General features: G+C 45.7%; 1 protein-coding gene and 1 pseudogene across 1 annotated transcript in view; both read left to right on the top strand.

Annotated features, from left to right (window-relative positions):
• The window catches only part of LOC131413874 (saoe class I histocompatibility antigen, A alpha chain-like), a 257,210-nt gene extending 251,598 nt beyond the window's left edge, over positions 1-5,612 (top strand). The window contains 3 exon segments of the mRNA XM_058554833.1: positions 4,801-4,833; positions 4,976-5,017; positions 5,184-5,612. Coding sequence (XP_058410816.1) covers positions 4,801-4,833; positions 4,976-5,017; positions 5,184-5,188 — 80 coding nt within the window. The 3' untranslated portion in view covers positions 5,189-5,612.
• Positions 2,049-4,710, top strand: LOC131413878 (HLA class I histocompatibility antigen, alpha chain G-like; annotated as a pseudogene).
• Positions 5,613-18,830: the final 13,218 nt, after the last annotated feature.

Genomic DNA, 18,830 nt, shown 5'->3' with positions numbered 1-18,830 from the left:
ACTGTCTGTGTATAAATTTAAAGGAGGATCCTGAGCTCAAGATGAGAACACAGCTTTGTGAGACCCTGGGAAGACTCGCCCTGAGCTAACTTCCGTGCCAATCGTCCTCTATTTTTTTTTTTTTTTTGTATGTGGGACACCACCATAGTGTGGGTGGTGAGTGGAGTAGGTCCACACCCAGAATCTGAACCCACAACCCCGGGCAACCAAAGCAGAGTGCCCAGAACTTGAACCATTCAGCCACGGGCCCAGCCCCATGCCTAGATTTCTGACTAGGGAACTGTAAGCAATGGGTGTTGTTTTGAGCCACCGAGTCACGTCAATTTGTTACACAGTAATAGAAAGTAATACACAGGCTCACTGTGCAACAGATAAGCACAGAGCATTTTTTCTGCTGGAATGAATTTATGAACTGGTAAGCATGCTAGTTGCATAAAATAAAATCTTTCCTAACTTCTTTTGTATTTTTCATTTTACGATTTTCAATAATATAACTACATTTTAATACAATAATATTTCATTCATTTATTCAACAACTAATTTAATGCCTACTATGTACTGGAAATGGCTTTATATGCTGGAGATGGCTTTATATGCTGGAGATACAACTTTGACCTAAACAGCCCAAAGCCCCTGTGCTCATGTGCCTTACCTTCTAGAGGCTTCCCAAGAATGCGACGGAGCCATTGGAGTGTTTTAGTGAAGAAATGACACATCCTGACTCACATTGGCAGGATCACTAACCCCTGAGGGGAGAAGAGCCCATGGGTGGCAGGTGAGGGGGTGGCGCTGGTGCCAGAATTCAGGAGTGAGAGGGTGGAGACTAAGGAGAGAAGAGGGGCTGAGGGTGAGAGGGACAGAGAGAAGGGCTAGAGAAGCAGGAGTGAGGAAAAGAAGCAGAGATAAAGAATCCTAAAACAGTGGAATTCTCAGATTTAAACATATGTATTGTTTTAACGATCTTTAACATACATAGCTACAGAGCCCAGCAGAGTATTCTTGCATTTGGTATTTACTACATTCTGTGGGGCTGCCTAAAAACTAATTGCCCCGTTATGTTAATCAGTTTAAAAAACAATAACAAGTGTCCCAATAAAATAGTCACACTGTTTAGTCGTGAACAACTCATAAAAGCAGGCAATGCATGAGCACAGGTGAAGGGCATTTTGACTGCATTGAGCAGTTGCGACTTTGTGAAAATTAATACACAGTAACAAACTATGCTTCCATGTGCTTCTTTGTACTGAAATTGTCAGGGATTCACACAGACACACTCAGGGCTATGGAATGAAAATCATTTTAAACTACAACAACCTGGAGTCACAGATGAACTGTCTGGGAAAGTAAAACAGGAGCTCTGTGAGTCTGAGTGCAGTGCCCTGTAGACACATTTCTGTACAAAAGGGCCCAAATCACTTCTTTTACAGATTAGATCCCTGATGTTCAGAGGTTTTCAAGATTGTGTTACCCGCTGTAGTCAATAAACAAAAAGAAAGTTGGTCTCCTTCAGAACATCTATCTGGCGTTTTCAGGGACAACTTCTCCAGGTTTAAAGGGAAAACCCCTGTCCCTCCACCTCCATTCCCAGGGCAAGCTCCCTCTCTAGCATCAAGTTCCCTGGGGATGAGTTTTCTTTTAGAAGAGTCTAGGGGGAGAAGTAAGGGCTGGGAGGTGGGGAGTCCATATCAGGGAAAGTGATTCCAGTGAGAGGAGGAAAAGGGGCTAAACCGAGCCAGGGGGTCTCTCCCTGGTTTCCTCAGACAGCCCCTGGGCCAAGACTCAGGGAGACAGACAAGAACTCTCTGTGCAAGAGGAGAGGGGTCAAGCAGAGTCCCAGGTCCCCAGAGGTGCCTCTCAGGGTCTCCCTCCCGAGGGCGGTGTCTGGGGCGGGGAAGCTCAGTGTTGGGGAGTCCCCATCTCCCTGTTTCACTTCTCCCTCTCACAACCTGTCAGGTTCTCCTGCCTGGATTCTCCTGAAGACGCCCCAGTTCTCACTCCCTTTGCGTGTCCGGTTTCTAGAGAAGCCAATCAGCGTCTCCGCTGTTCCCGGTTCGAAAGCCTCTACGGACCCGCCAGGACTCAGATTCGCCCCAGACCCCGAGCATGAGCATCACGGCGCCCCGAACTTTCCTCCTGCTGCTCGCGGGGGTCCTGTTCCTTACCGAGGTCTGGGCGGGTGAGTACGGGGTCGGGAGGAAACGGCCTCTGCGGGGGAGCAGAGCAAATGAACCGCGCGCCGGGGGCGCAGGACCCCTGGGGAAGGCGCGTCTCTGCGGACACCTGCCCAGACCCCCTCCCCGACCTCGGCCCTGCCCAGTCCTGACCCCTCCTTTCTCCCGCCCCCGCCTCCTCCCACGCCGATTCCCCGCCCTTCTCCGTCTTCTTCCCCTTTTCGGTCTCAAGACTCCCTTTCCCCCACCCCCTTCTGTCCCCCATCACCCGGGAACCCGTGTCCGGCGGAGGGTCGGGCCGGGTCTCAGCCCCTCCCCGCCCCCAGGCTCCCACTCCCTGAGGTATTTCTACACCGCCGTGTCCCGGCCCGGCCGCGGGGAGCCCCGCTTCATCGTCGTCGGCTACGTGGACGACACGCAGGTCGTGCGGTTTGACAGCGACGCCGCGAGTCCAAGGATGGAGCCGCGGGCGCCGTGGGTGGAGCAGGAGGGGCCGGAGTGTTGGGAGGACGAGACGCGGATTTTCAAGAAAGCTGCACAGAATTTCCGAAGGAGGCTGAACACCCTGCTCGGCTACTACAACCACAGCGAGGCCGGTGAGCGACGCGGGCCCGGGTCCAGGTCACGACCCCCTATCCCCACGGACGGGCGGGGGTCTCCCCGAGGCTGCGGGACCCGCCCGGCGCCCCCACCTGGGAAGAGCGGGCGGAGCCTTTTTCGCGGTTTCTATTTTAGTTTAGGTTTAATCACTTCGGGTCGTCGGGGCCGGGGCGGGGCCAGGGTCTCACACCATCCAGAGGATGTCTGGCTGCGACGTGGGACCAGGCGGGCTCTTCCTCCGCGGGTACAGCCAGGACGCCTACGACGGCGCCGATCACCTCGTGCTGAACGAGGACCTGCGCTCCTGGACCGCGGCGGACACGGCGGCTCAGATCACCCGGCGCAAGTGGGAGGCGGCCGGTGAGGCGGAGAGCTGCAGGGCCTACCTGGAGGGCGCGTGCGTGGAGTGGCTCCGCAGATGCCTGGAGAACAGGAAGGAGACGCTGCAGCGCGCAGGTACCTGGGGCCGCAGGGCCTCCGGGTTTCCTCTCGGGGTGGGGCTGGCATCCCATAGAGAGGGGTAGAAAATGGGTTAGACAACTGAATATGCCCAGCCCGTGAATCGGGAGACTGAGTCCGCTAGGGTTTCAGAGCCGGTACCAGAAAGTGACTCCCCCAGAGGGCCTGCCTTTCTCTCAGGGCCGTGAGGGATCCAGTCTTTCCAGGGATGGAGAGGGAAGCTATCCCTGAAATAACTGAGAGGGGTTCCCCTTGACTCTCGTAGCAGCTCTGGGACTTGGCCTCTCAGGCCTTGTTCTTCGGCTGTACGCCTATGTGTTTGAGGTCTGATCAGGTTTACTGAGTCATTTCACCTGCACCAAAGTCAGGATCAGAAATCCCTTTACTCCCGTTCAGAGACCTGCCTCCCACCCTGGGCTGTCTCACGCTGATTCCAGAAATGTCCAAGGAGTGGAGATAATTTCAGGTCCCTGTGTCTAAGCTGGGTGTTGTGCTCCCTTCCCCCACCCCACTTGTCCTGTCCATTCTCAGGATGGTCACATGAGCGCTGCTTCAGTGGCCCACATTGATGCAAAGTTCCTGAATTTTCTGACCCTTCTCCTCAGACCCCCCAAAGACATATGTGACCCACCGCCCCATCCCTGACCATGAGGTCACCCTGAGTTGCTGGGCCCTGGGTTTCTACCCTGCGGAGATCACCATGACCTGGCAGTGTGACGGGGAGGACCAGACCCAGGACATGGAGCTTGTGGAGACCAGGCCTGCAGGGGATGGGACCTTCCAGAAGTGGGCTGCTGTGGTGGTGCCTTCTGGAGAGGAGCAGAGATACACGTGCCATGTGCAGCATGAGGGGCTGCCTGAGCCCATTACCCTGAGGTGGGGTAAGGAGGGAGACGTGGGCTCAGAGCCTCTTCTCAGGGAAACCAGGAGCCCTTCTGGAGACCTTCAGCAGGGTTGGGGCGGAGGCTGGCGGTCAGGGCCCTCACCTTCCCTCGCTTCTGTTCCCAGAGCCGCCTCCTGAGTCCACCATCCCCATTGTGGGCATCGTTGCTGGCCTGGTTCTCCTTGGAGCTGTGGTCACTGGAGCTGTGGTGGCTGGAGCTGTGATGTGGAGGAAGAAGCGCTCAGATAGGGAAGAGGCGTGGTTGGAGTTTTCTTGTCCCACTGGGTGGGCTTCAAGCCCAGGGAGAAGTTTTCCCTGCCTGGTTAATGGGAAGTCTCACCCACAGGCACTTGTGCTTTCCTCGCCTGGGGCCCTATTTGCTAACACTTCCTCTTTAGTAAAGCACATGTGAGAATGAAGGTCAAATTTATCACTATGATGAGTCTGATGATGGGGACCTGATTCCCAGTGGTCACAGAACAGAGGGGAAGGGGAGGGGAAGTCACAGGTCATGAGGGTGGTTGGTCCAGTCTCCACACATGTACTTTCCTCATGTTTCCTGATCCTGCCCTGGGTTTCTAGTCACAGTTCTGGAAACTTCTCTGGGGTCCAGGACTAGGGGGTTCAGTCAGGACCTCATGGCCCTGCCTCCTCCCTGGTTTCTCACAGGGTGTTTTCTTCCCACAGGTGGAAAAGGAGGGAGCTATGCTCAGGCTGCAAGTAAGTATGGAGGGGGGTTGATCCCCGAGACCCTTGGGATAGTGTAGATGGGAGCCCATGGGGGAGCTCACCCACACCATAGTTCCTCCTTTAGTCTCACCTCCTGTGGGCTCTGACCATGTCCTGTTTTGTTCCATCCCAGGCAGTGACAGTGCCCAGGGCTCTGATGTGTCTCTCACCACAGGTGAGACTCCAGAGGACCTGAAGTGGGGAAGGGTCGGGGTAGAGGGGACCAGACTAGGTTATGGGGATTCTTTGATTGGGACATTTTGAGCATGTGGTGGGCTGCTCAGAATGTCATCAATTACAGTGAGTGACTTCAATTTGTTCATAATTATTTTCTTCTATAGCGTGAGACAGCTGCCTTGTGGGGAACTGAGTGATGCAAAATTTGTTCCTGTCCACCCACATTGTGACTTCAGGAATCTCTGACTTCTGTTTCTGCAAAGGGCATCGGAATGTGTCTGCGTTCCTATTAGCATAATGTAAGGAAGTGGGGAGACTGGTCTCCCCGTGACCCCCTCCCCACACTGACATGTGTTCTCTTCCCTGATCCACTTTCCTGTTCCAGCAGAGCGGGCCTGGGCCGTCTCCATCCCTGTCTTAGCTTTTTGTTGCACTGAGCTGCAACTTCTTACTGCCTTATTGAAAATAAGAATCTGGATATGAACTTGTTTTTTTTCAGGTTCTTGCCATGGGGGATTGATGGATTAATTAAAGGAGAAGATTCCTAAAATTTGAGAGGGGAAATAAATGGAAGCACTGAGAACTTTTCAGAACTTGTGTGTTTGCTTTGTTGAGTCTGTTGCAGGTAGGGACAGAAGAAGGCTGTGAGGAGTTGAATGTGGATCAGGCCTGTGCCTGGTTGGTGTTGAGTGCATCGTGGGCTTTGACATGGTCACTCCTTGGTTGGGTCATCTTCTCTGTGCCTTTTTCCTTGTCCTTTCAGTAGAACCTGTCCCACCAGGACCTGTGGGCACAAGGACTCAGACATCACGTGGGCCTTGTGTCTCCAGGACCATGGGCAGTGAAGGCTTCATGTGGCAGAGTCAGCCTAGGTTCAGGCCTGGATCTGGTCCTCAGGTCCCCTCTTGAATGTTTATCTGTTGTTTCTTTGTTTCTGTAGAGGGTCATGCCTGTTCTTGTTCTTGTGTATGAGTTCTGGTCATTCTCCTCTGGGTGTCCCCCTTCTCTGACAGCAGCAGAAGTCATTTGGCCTGTCATTGTCAGGTGGCCCCTGCACACAGGTGTCTCTGGTGTCCAGAGATGAGTTTTCAGACTCTTCCAGCTCTGTCCTCCTTCTAGTGCTTAACTGTCATTTCCACCTTTCCCCAGCCTTCTCAAAGGAGCCAGATTCTGGAATTAGAGAGGAGGGATCCCGTAATTTCTCATCCTAAAGTTCCTGTTGGGATTCTTCTGCTCTGCAGCCTGCCCTCTCTCCTGGCCTTGCTCTACTCATCCTGGTGCTGGCTCCAATCCAAACTCACAATGTATAAAGCAGAGTATACTTTAGATTTATACTGGTTGGAAAATAGGACTCATAAGTCACAAATCATTGTTTTCTGAAGAGAGAAATGTAATTGTGTGCTCTGGTGTGCAGGAGGGTTGGTGTGGGAGGGAGAGATGGAGGGAAGGGGCATTGATGTCAGGGTGAGTGGACATTGTGCTGTAGCTGCCACAAAACAGCATGTGGCCTGAGGTTACATTATTAAAGATATTATGTCTAGAAAAGGGAGGTGCTCTACACTGAACATTCATTCAACTGATATGGCTTGTGTACCAGATGTATGACATACTACTTACGCATCTGAGAAACATCACTGAAGTCAAAACAGAAAAATTGCTGGCCTTGTGGAGCATATGTTGTAATGAGAAGAGACAGACTGTATGTTATAAGCATAGTAAATAAGGACAGTGTTTATGTTAGAAGGTGATAAGTGCTATGAAAAAAGTGCAGTGGAGAAGGCGATCCAGAGTGTGTGGGTGGGGACAGGGAAGATGGCTGTTTAATTTAGGTGGTCAGTGTGGATCTCACTGGGACGGTGGCCTTTGAGGAAAGATGTGAAAGACCTGAGAAATTATCCACGAGGATGTCTGGGGGAAGTTCCTTCCAGGCAGGGGAACCCCCAGTGCAAATGCACTAGGGCAGGAGTGTGTCTGTGTGTTCTGGGAAGAGCGAGGGGGCCAGTATGGCTGGAGCAGATAGCAATCGAGATGATAAAGGTGCGGCCAGACCATGTGGGCCTGGAGGATGTGAAGGGCTTTGGCCTGGGTTCTGAGTGAGATGGGGAGGTACAAGACAGTTTAGAGCAGAAGAGGGTCATGGCATGACTTCTCCTTTAAAAGGATCACTGTGGCTGCTGTGCTGAGAGCAGAATTGGGAGGCCAAGGGCAAGGGAGGCACTAGGGAAGCAGAGGGAACTAGTGCAGCGTTCTAGGCTGGAGGTGTCCATGGCTTCCACTGGTGTGAGCAGTGGAAATGGTGGGAAGTGGTTGGATTCTGGATACATTCTGAAGATGGACTTTGCAGCATTTTCTAATGGATTAATCTGGGGACTGAGAAAGAGGAGTCATGGAGGACACCCCAAATTTTGGACCGTGCAAGTAGAAAGGTGGAGTTGCTGTCAGCAGAGATGGTGAAGAGTTTGGAAGGAGCAAATTTACAGGCATTTGGTTTAAGAGATGTTGGAGCTGAGATGTCTATTAGAAATGCAAGTGAGATAGCAGGTAGGCAGTTGGACAAATGAGTCTGGAGGTTAGGAGAAATGTCTGAACTGGAGAAATGGATTTGGGAGGTGACACCATATGGGTGATATTTAAAGCTTTGAGAACAGATGAGGTCACCAAGGGAGTGATGGCTATAGAAGAGAAAGGAACAAGGACCGAACCCTGGACCCCCCATTGATAAGGGATCTGATCAAATTACATACCTGGGGCAGATTGCACAGTTCTGGCTCTGTGTCTAGAAAGCATGGAGACCAAGAGGTCCCAAACTTTCCTGTGCACAGGAATGCCCTGGACATCTCGTTCAGATTCTTGAAGAGAGCATGAAAGTCTGTATATGTAACATGGTTGGTTCTGATGCTGCTGGTCTTCAGATCACACATTTAGTAGCAAGAATGTAAACCTGGATTCCCTCATGGCTGTGCATCAGCCTCACCTGTAGGGCTTGTTAAATAAGGGATTCCTTGGTCTTGAGCCTAATATTCTGAGATGGTGGGCCTGGGGAGAGGCCTGAGTAGTTTTTAAGAAGCTCCACAGCAATGCTGGTACTCAGCCGTCACCACTGGGGTCTTTCTGGTGACCAGCCCCCACCCTGAAGCTATCTAGGACTCCTCAGCCATTTTATTATCATATCAAAGTCCCTCTGACCACTCAGGAGATTCCAAGGGTTTCAGGAGCTCTATGCTGAGAACCAGGGAGAAACAATACTTTTTATTATACCACAGGCTACCCCCTGATCGTTGACCATAGATCTCTTATAGCAGAAGGACCGTAGCAGTTAGAAGATGCTGGCACATTACTGTTTCCTATTCAGTCATTAAGATTAGTGCAGTCCATCATTCTATGGTATGAATATGTTTCCCAGGACAAAACCACTTGGGTTTGCAGGCTTCCATTTGATCTTGTCAGGTTCCAGAAGCAGGAGTGGTCTCAGCAATATATGGCTTCACCCTTGCAGGTATCTGGATATTTGAGCTAAGAGGCAGTATCATCTCTTGATCAGACCTGTTCTGAGTTGTTAATGTAATATTGGATTTCCTTCATAACATAATCCATTTGTTCATTCCTTTACCCACAGCTACTATTTCTCTTTCTCTCCATTTATACCAAACTTTTCCACCTTTGGAAGGGACATTAAGTTTGGCTGCTGTGCTGGTCTAGACTGCAGGCAGCAATACTAGTCTAGCAGTGCCTCCCCCTCAGTCCACTCCCATTCATAGAGGGGAGGGCCACAGAACTAGTGGGCTAACTGACCACTAGGCAATATAGCTGCATTTCCTCTCAGCCCCAATGTACCAGATGGGGTGAAGCCACAACCCATCCCTCCAGGCCCTTAGGAATTCTGACATACAGGTTCAAAAGTATAGTGCCAGTTTCTTGCTTAGGAATCTTTCCTGTTTCTGGCACTTGTAGTTGCATCCCTCACCTGAGACCACTGCATCAGGTAGGAAGAAAGAAATTCGAGGTGAATATAGTCACACCAACGTCCTCCCAATTTTGGAAGAATTGTAGAGTCATAGCAGCATCCTGCTCTACCCCCCCCCCCAGATTCTCCAGGAGAAAGTAAGGAAACGCTCTAGTGGGGACACTCCTTTGGCCCCACTCATGTTGGGTGTGAGCACACACTTGTGAAGATGTGTAAACCAGCCCTTTGTGCCTCTCTAAACCCCCACCCCATTTTGGACAATCAGTGTTTCAGTTTCCCATTCCAATTCTCTATCAAACTATTACTCTGAGGAGGATATCTCTCTGTCCATTGTTGTACATTATGGGCTATAAAGTATGTTCTTTGTTCTGAAGAAATGTGACTCAGCAGTCCAAATTGGTGTAATATCTTCTGTTCTGGTTCTTTTATAGCACTCTGAGCATTTGCATCTACTACTGGGTAAGCAAAGCCCAATCCAGAGTCAATATCTACTCCTGTCAAGACCCATTTGTAGCTCTCCTGGGCCACCAGTGTCAGTCTGATTTGCCAGCTACGTTCAAGGCCTTCCCACCAGGGAATCTGCCAGATAGCCAATGTAGTCTCTCTATCTGCTGATAGACAGAGCAATTCTTTTTGGTATTTTGTGCCTCAGAGGATGCAAGTGGAATATGTCTAGATTCAGCCCATCTCTGCATTGCTGAAGCACCCCCAGTGTGCACTTATTTCATGGATCCAGGTAGCCACATCAAGGAGGACAACAGGTTATCCGCTCATTGATTTCAGTCTCTTCCCATTGCAGAAGGGGGTTCTTGTGATGGGTATCAACATGTCCTACTTTACACACCCCTCAAATTCCCATGGTGATTTCCATAGGACTGTGCCCCATATAGGCATTCCTTTAACAAAACAGGTTTCCATTGCCCTTTGCCTGACCCTATGGCCTGGCTGTTGCCCACTGTCCATGAGTTTGTAAAAATCAAACTATAAGGGCTTCTATCATTGTTCAATTCTTCCATCACTGCTAGGAAAACTGCATGGAATTCAGCTCATCAAGCTGATCTGTTTTTACCTTCCTTGATCACAGAGGTGGCCTTCCAAACAAGATGCTGTCTATTCACCTTGGAGCTGCCATTCATATACCAAGAAGTTCTTTGTAGGTCAGTTAAGAGCTGTTTAGAGGACACTGTCCAAGTAATGATAGAATCGAGCAGCTCCTCATGCAGTTCCAAAGTCAGTCCTAGAGGAAAAGAGGCTCCCTGATCATGTGTGTATCCTCCCTGTGTTCCCCTGGTAGCATGATCCTGTGTCAACTGTTTCCACTTTTTAATGGAACTCTTCTTGGCACTGTCCTCTCCATCAGAGTGTTTCTCGAACTTTATCCCAGACAACATGGGTATTTCAGTTTCAAGATTATTTTATGTCTTTCAGTCATAAGGGTAGTTTCAATTAACGTCTAATAGCATGTTAGTAACTGCCCCACAAATGGAAATTCTCTAGTTCAAAGTCCCACTAGTCATCACTGGGAAGTGCTCAGGGGCTTTTGCCATAAGCTCCAGTGCCCGCTCCACACAGGGCTATTGTACAGAGAGTGTCTGCACTGCACTCCAGTTTCTGTTCTACACTGTTTAGTTTCCACTGAGCATTTCCAATTAATACTGCTTGAAGGGTGGATGTACATGCCTTCTGTCTTACAATACTAGGTAAGGAAAGTGTTTCCCAGTCCGACATAATATCCATTCCCATGAAACATTCAGGTAAAGGGGACACAACATCTTCACTTAAAGCCTGTTTAAACATTCCATTTTCATCGAAATTTTCACCCAAATCCTATCAACTCTTACGTTTCTATATTCTCTCAATCTAATTATAGCTGGTGTCAGGGCTTCACCAATGGGTTTTGGTACCACAGGGCATGAGTCTCCTGTGTAAAGGAGTCCTGGAAACTTCTCCACCCCTGACCCTTTTACCCACTCTTCTGTACAAGGCTTTGGATCCCCAGCAAGGTGTCAAGCCAAACTACCTTGGCTCTTTAGTCAATCTTTACCTTGATTAATTTGCCTGACTATTGCAGGTCAGAGTTCTCATTGTGATCTTTGCCTTCCTGTTTTTAAAATTCCTCTAAACTGGGATAAACAAGCCATGTTGTTTGGGGTCCTTTAATGTTGGGGGACCAGCAAGAGTCCCTTTGGTTCAACCAACCTTCAACCGTGCTATATTAAGACATTTCTTTTAACCTCATCGATGTTTGTTTTATTCATTCCATTGTTTAATTACCATCTGTATTAGGGTTCTCCAGAGAAACAGAACCAATAGAATATATATGAACCAACAGGATATATATAATATGATATAAGGAGTTGGCTCATGGAATTATGAGAGCTGGGAAATCTCATGATCTACCATCATTAAGCTGAAGACCAAAGAAAGCCAGTGGTGTAATTCAGTTTGAGACTGAAGCCCTGAGAACAGGGGAGCTGATGGTGTAAATCTCAGTCTGAGGGCAGAAGACTGATGTTCCAGCTCCTGCAATCAGGCAGAAAAGGGGGTGAGTTCTTCCTTCCTCCACTTTTTGTTCTATTCAGGCCCTCAATGGATTGGATGATGCCCACCCACACTGGGGAGGGAAATCTCCTTTAGTGAGTCCGCCAATTCAAGTACTAATCTTATCTGGAAACACCCTCACAGACACAGGCAGAAATAATGTTTAGCCAAATATCTGGGCACCCTGTGATCCAGTCTAGTTGACATATAAAATTAACCATCACAAGTCCATCACCTGTCAACCTGGCAATGCTATACATCTTCTTAAACTATATTTAATCTCCAAACAATGATAATAACAAGGTCATTTCACTTAACACGATTCAAGTATCCTGCATACAACTGAAAATGCACTAACCTCTTCCCCAGAGGAGGAGGTAAAGTGCTTGAGTGATGTTTATTCTTCTTTTTGTAGGTACTATAATGTAAAATTAACAGTACTTAAATATTATAATGCCAATACACCTTATGTTACATGATAAGGGAAAAGGAGAGGAAAGAAAACAAAGGTATTATACGTACACACACACACATAACTTATTCATTATTCATAACAAAATAAGAAAGAAATACTAATGACAATTACAGTCCTTGTTTCTTTAACTGATCACATGATCATAGTTGGTAATTGTCACTATCTTTTTCCACTATCCACTCTGTATTTCCTTTGCCTTCAGCAAGCACTTCAGCTGGCCACGGTTCTTTACCTGATGGGATGACCCAAACCTTCATTCCTGAAGAGTCTGGGCCATTAGTAGTTCTGCCTGGATTGGGTTGTTGTAATTTTCCATTGACCTTAATCACAGGGCATGGTAATACTAAATGATGCTCTAAGTGTTCTCCTGTGTTCCAGACATACCCTTTCTTACCTCTATTGTGGAAACTAGTCCAATTTCCCCTTGGTAGTCAGGATCAATCACCTCATCTAGCACCATAACTCCCTTCTTTGCCTGTTGATTCAGAGGCATGAGGAGCCCAACATGGCCAGATGGAAGTTTCAGCTTCCTGTTCAATGGTATCATTGTTGTGTTTCCTGGTGGAATCATTCCTCCTTCTGGAGCTAAGACCTGTTGGCCAGCACAGCATAAAGTTGTGGGAACAGGAAGCAAAAACTTTGCTAGTAGGTCACTAGGGGTAATAGTGAGTGTTGCCACTCCCATTTCCACTCATTGGTTCCTGGACCTTTGAATCCTGGCTATGGGAGAAACAGCACCATATAGTAGATGCTGATTCAGAGGATATACAGCCATCTGGAGAACCTTGCCCAAGCCCTGCAAGGTATTGTGACCCAGCTGGTGGTATAACTGAGTGTTCAAAATGTCATTCCACCATTCTATCAAGCCAGTTGCTTTAGGATGGTGGGGAATGTGGTAAGACCCTTGAATTCCATGGGCACGGACCCCTTGCCACGCTTATTTTGCTGTGAAATGAGTTCCTTGATCAGAAGCAACGCTGTGTGGAATACCATGATGGTGGATGAGGCATTCTATAAATCCTCAGACGGTAGTTTTGGCAGAAGCATTGCATACAGAAAAGGCATATCTGTATGGAGAGTAACTGTGTATTCCAGTAAGGACAAAATGCTGCCCCTTCCATGATGGAAGCAGTTCAATGTTTTCAGCCTGCCACCAGGAATCTTGGTGACATCCCAGGGAATGGTGCCATATCAGGGACTCCATGTTGGTGTCTGCTGCTTGCAGACTGGGCACTCAGCAGTGGCTGTAGCCAGGTCAGTGGAAGTCCATGTTGCTGTCCCCATGCATAACTTCCATGCCTGCCACCATGCCCACTTTGTTCATGAGCCCATTGGATGATTATGAGGGTGGCTAGGGAAAGAGGTTGACAGGTATTCACAGAATGGGTCATCCTACCCACTTGATTATTAAAATCCTCTGCTGAGGTCACCTTTGGGTAAGCATTCACATGGAACACAAATATCTTCACATTATTTACCCATTCAGAGAGATCTATCTACATACCCCTGCCCCAAATTTCCTTGCCACCAATCTTTCAATCATGTTTGTTCCATGTCTCATCCAGGAAAACCATTGACTACAGCCCATAAGTTGGTATACAGTTGGATATCTGCCCATTTTTACTTCCAAGTAAAGTGAACAACCAGGTGACTGCTTGAAATTCTGGCTGTGGGAGGATTTTCCTTCACCACTGTCCTTCAGGGTTTCCCAGAAAGTAGCTGTAGTGCTGTAGCTGTCCACTTTCAGGTACTGTCTGCCTATTGTGCAGAACCATCTATAAACAAGGCCTGACAATTCTCTTCCTCTGTCAACTGATTGTAGGGGACACCCCATCAAGCTATAGCTGCAGGCTGGGAGAGAGAAGGTAGTGTGGCAGGACTATAGAAGATAGTGGGGACCATGGGATTTGGACTACTTGTTCATTTAACTTACCTGTGCCCTCACCACCTGCTCGTGCCCAATTGTGTATATACCACTTCCATTTGATGATAGAATGCTGCTGTGCATGCCTGGCTTTATGGCTTGGTGAATCAGATAATACCCATTTCATGATGGGCAACTCAGGTTGCATAGTAAATTGGTGGCCCATGGTTCTGTGTTCAGTCTCTACTAAGGCACAGTAGAAGACCAAGAGCTGTTTTTCAAAAGGAGAGTAGTTATCTGTAGAGGATGGCAGGGCTTAGCTCCAAGATCCTTAGGGCTTGCACTGTGCTTCACCTATAGGCGCCTGCCAAAGGCTCCAAACAGCATCTGTATCTGCTACTGACACTCCAAGCACCACTGCATCTGCTGGATCATATGGCCCAAGCAGCAGAGCAGCTTGCACAGCAGCCTGGACCTGTTGCAGAGCCTTCTCTTGTTCTGGGCCCCACACAAAACTAGCAGCTTTTCAGGTCACTCTGTAAGTGGGCCATAATAACAGCCCAAATGAGAAATACATTGCCTCCAAAATCCAAAGAGGCCCACTAGGCATTGTCCCTCCTTTTTGGTTTAGGAGGGACCAGATGCAACAACTTATCCATCATCTTAGAAGGGATATCTTTTCTTTCCCAGCTGTATTGACATATAATTGACATATAACATTGTGTGAGTTTAAAGTCTACAATGTGATGATGTGATACATGTATATATTGTAAAATGATTACAGTAGGGTTAGTTAACACCTCCATCACCTGACAAATTACCTTTTATTTTTGGTATTGAGACCATTTAATTTACTCTCTTAGCAACTTTCAAGTATATAATACAGTATTGTTAACTACAGACACCATGCTGCACTTTAGATCCTCAGAAGTTATTCATCTTATAACTGGAAGTTTCTACCCTTTCACCAACACCTCCCCATTTCCTCCACCCTCCATCCCCTGGCAACCACCATTCTACTCTGTTTCTGAGTTTGGCTTTTTTATATTCCACATATAAGTGAGATCATACAGTATTTGTCTTTTTCAGTCTGACATATTTTATTTAGCATAATGCCCTCAAGATCCATCCATGTTGTTGCAAATGGCAGGATGTCCTTATTTCTCATGACTGAATAATATTCCATTGCATATATATACCACATCTTCTTTATCCATTCATCCGTAGAGGGCCACTTAGACTGTTTCCATATGTTGGCTATTGTGAATAATGCTACAATGAACATGGGAGTGTAGATATCTCTTTGAGATCCTGATTTCATTTCCTTTGGATATATACCCAAAAGTGGGACTGCTGAGTCACATGGTAGTTTTATTTTTAACTTTTTGATGAATGTCTGTACTGTTTTCCATAGTGACTGTGCAATTTATAGTCTCATCAACAGTGTACATGGATTCTCTTTTCTCCACATCTTCACCAAGACTTATCTCTTGTCTTTTTGATAATAGCCATTCTAACAGCTGTGAGGTGATATGTCACTGTGGTTTTGATCTGTATTTCCCTGATTATTAGTGATGTTGAGCATATTTTTATGTACCTGTTGGCCATTTTTATGTCCTGTTTGGAAAAATGTCTATTCAGGTTCTCTGCCCATTTTCTAATCTGATTTTCTTTTGCTATCGAGCTGTATGAGTTCTCTCTAGATTTTGATATTAACCCTTTATCAGATAGATGGTTTGCAAATATTTTCTTTCCTTGTGTACATTGCCTTTTCATTTTATTGTTTTTTTTTAATTTTTTGTTTATTGCAGTAACATTGGTTTATAATATTGTATAAATTTCAGGTGTACATCATTATACTTCTATTTCTGCATAGATTACATCATGTTCACCACTCAAATACTAATTACAACCCACTATCACACACATGTGCCGAATTATCCTTTTCGACCTCCTCCCTCCCTCCTTCCTCTCTGGTAACCACCAATCCAATCTCTGTCTCTATGTGTTTGTTTATTGTCGTTATTATCTACTACTTAATGAAGGAGATCATATGGTATTTGACCTTCTCCCTCTGACTTATTTCACTTTGCATAATACCCTCAATGTCCATCCATGTTGTCACAAATGGCTGGATTTCATCGTTTCTTATGGCTGAGTAGTATTCCATTGTGTATATATACCACAGCTTCTTTATCCATTCGTCCCTTGATGGGCACTCAGGTTGCTTCCAAGTCGTGGCTGTTGTGAATAATGCAGCAATGAACACAGGGGTGGATGTATCTTTATGCATTAGTGTTTTCAAGTTCTTTGGATAAATACCCAGCAGTGGAATAGCTGGATCATATGGTAGTTCTATCCTTGATTTTTTGAGGAATCTCCATACAGTTTTCCATAGTGGCTGCACCAGTTTTCACTCCCACCAGCAGTGTATGAGAGTTCCCTTCTCTCCACATCCTCTCCAACACATGTTGTTTCCTGTCTTAATTATAGCCATTCTGATGGGCGTGAGGTGATATCTCATTGTAGTTTTGATTTGCATTTCCCTGATAGTTAATGATTTTGAACATCTTTTCATGGGTCTGTTGGCCATCTGTATATCTTCTCTGGAGAAATGTCTGTTCAGGTCTTTTGCCAATTTTTTAACTGGGTTGTTAGTTTTTTTGTTGTTGAGATGCATGAGTTCTTTATATATTACGGAGATTAAGCTCTTATCAGATGTATGGTTTGCAAATATCTTCTCCCAATTGTTAGGTTGTCTTTTCGTTTTGTTGATGGTTTCCTTTGCTGTGCAGAAGCTTTTTAGTTTGATGTAGTCCCATTTGTTTATTTTTTCTATTGTTTCTCTTGCCCGGTCAGACATGGTGCTTGAAAATATGTTGCTAAGACCGATATCGAAGAGCGTACTGCCTATGTTTTCTTCTAGATGCTTCACAGTTTCAGGTCTTACATTCAAGTCTTTAATCCATTTGGAGTTAATTTTTGTGTATGGTGTAAGGTAAGGGTCTACTTTCATTTTTTTTGCATGTGGCTATCCAGTTTTCCCAACATGATTTGTTGAAGAGACTTTCTTTTCTCCATTGTATGTTCTTGGCTCCTTTGTCAAAGGTTAGCTGTCCATAGATGTGTGGGTTTATTTCTGGGCTTTCGATTCTATTCCATTGATCTGTGTGTCTGTTTTTGTGCCAGTACCATGCTGTTTTGGTTACTATAGCTTTGTAGTATATTTGGAAATCAGGGAGTGTGATACCTCCAGCTTTGTTCTTTTTTCTCAGGATTCCTTTAGCTATTCGGGGTCTTTTGTTGTTCCATATAAATTTTAGGATTCTTTGTTCTATTTCTGCGAAAAATGTTGTTGGAACTTTGATAGGGATTGCATTGAATCTATAGATTGCTTTAGGAAGTATGGATATCTTAAGTATGTTAATTCTTCCAATCCAAGAGCATGGAATATCATTCCATTTCTTTGTGTCTTCTTCAGTTTCTTTCAGCAATGTTTTATAGTTTTCTGTGTACAGCTGTTTCATCACTTTGGTTAAGTTTATTCCTAGGTATTTTATTCTTTTTGTTGCAATTGTAAATGGGATGGTATTCTTAATTTTCCTTTCTGCTATTTCGTTGTTAGTGTATAGAAATGCAACTGATTTTTGTATGTTGATTTTGTATCCTGCAACTTTACCATATTCGTTTATTACTTCTAAAAGTTTTCTGGTGGATTCTTTAGGGTTTTCTAGATATAAAATCATGTCATCTGCGAATAGTGACAGTTTCACTTCTTCCTTTCCAATTTGGATCCCTTTTATTTCTTTCTCTTGCCTGATTGCTCTGGCTAGGACTTCCAGTACTATGTTAATTAGGAGTGGTGAGAGTGGGCATCCTTGTCTGGTTCCTGTTCTTAGAGGGATAGCTTTCAGTTTTTCACCATTGAGGATGATATTAGCTGTGGGTTTCTCATATATGGTCTTTATTATGTTGACGTACTTTGCTTCTATACCCGTTTTATTCAGAGTTTTTATCATAAATGCATGCTGTATCTTGTCAAATGCTTTCTCTGCATCTATTGAGATGATCATGTGATTTTTATTCTTCATTTTATTAATGTGGTGTATCACGTTGATTGATTTGCAAATGTTAAACCATCCCTGCATACCTGGAGTAAATCTCACTTGATCATGGTGTATAATCTTTTTAATGTATTGTTGTATGCGATTTGCTAGTATTTTGTTGAGGATTTTTGCATCGAAGTTCATCAGTAACATTGGCCTGTAATTTTCTTTTTTTTGTGTGGTCCTTGTCTACTTTTGGTATCAGGGTAATGTAGGCTTCATAGAATGAGTTAGGGAGCTTCCCCCCCTCCTCAATTTTTGGAAGAGTTTGAGAAGGATAGGTATTAAGTCTTCTTTGAATGTTTGGTAGAATTCAACAGGGAAGCCGTCTGGTCCTGGACTTTTATTTTTGGGGACGTTTTTGATTACTGTTTCGATCTCGTTACTGGTGATTGGTCTATTGAGATTATCTACTTCTTCTTGATCCAGTTTTGGAAGATTGTATGGTTCTAAGAATTTATCCATTTCTTCCAGATTGTCGAATTGGTTGGCATATAGCTTTTCATAGTATTCTCTTATAATCTTTTGTATTTCTGAGGTGTCTGTTGTAATTCTCCTCTTTCATTTCTGATTTTACTTATTTGTGCCTTCACTCTTTTTTTATTGGTGAGTCTAGCTAAAGGTTCGTCAATTTTGATTATCTTTTCAAAGAAATAGCTCTTGGTTTTATTAATTTTTGCTATTGTTTTTTAAGTCTCTATTTCATTTATTTCTGCTCTGATTTTTATTATTTCCCTTCTTCTACTGATTTGGGGCTTTGTTTGTTCTTCTTTTTTCAGTTCCTTTAGGTGCATTGTTAGATTGTTTATTTGAGATTTTTCTTGTTTGTTGAGATAGGCCTGTATTGCTATAAACTTCCCT

The sequence above is a fragment of the Diceros bicornis genome, chromosome 14, assembly GCF_020826845.1.
Source record: "Diceros bicornis minor isolate mBicDic1 chromosome 14, mDicBic1.mat.cur, whole genome shotgun sequence".
NCBI lineage: Eukaryota > Metazoa > Chordata > Mammalia > Perissodactyla > Rhinocerotidae > Diceros > Diceros bicornis.
Note: the sequence above shows the minus strand (reverse complement) of the source record. Positions and strands in the feature narration are given on the sequence as shown.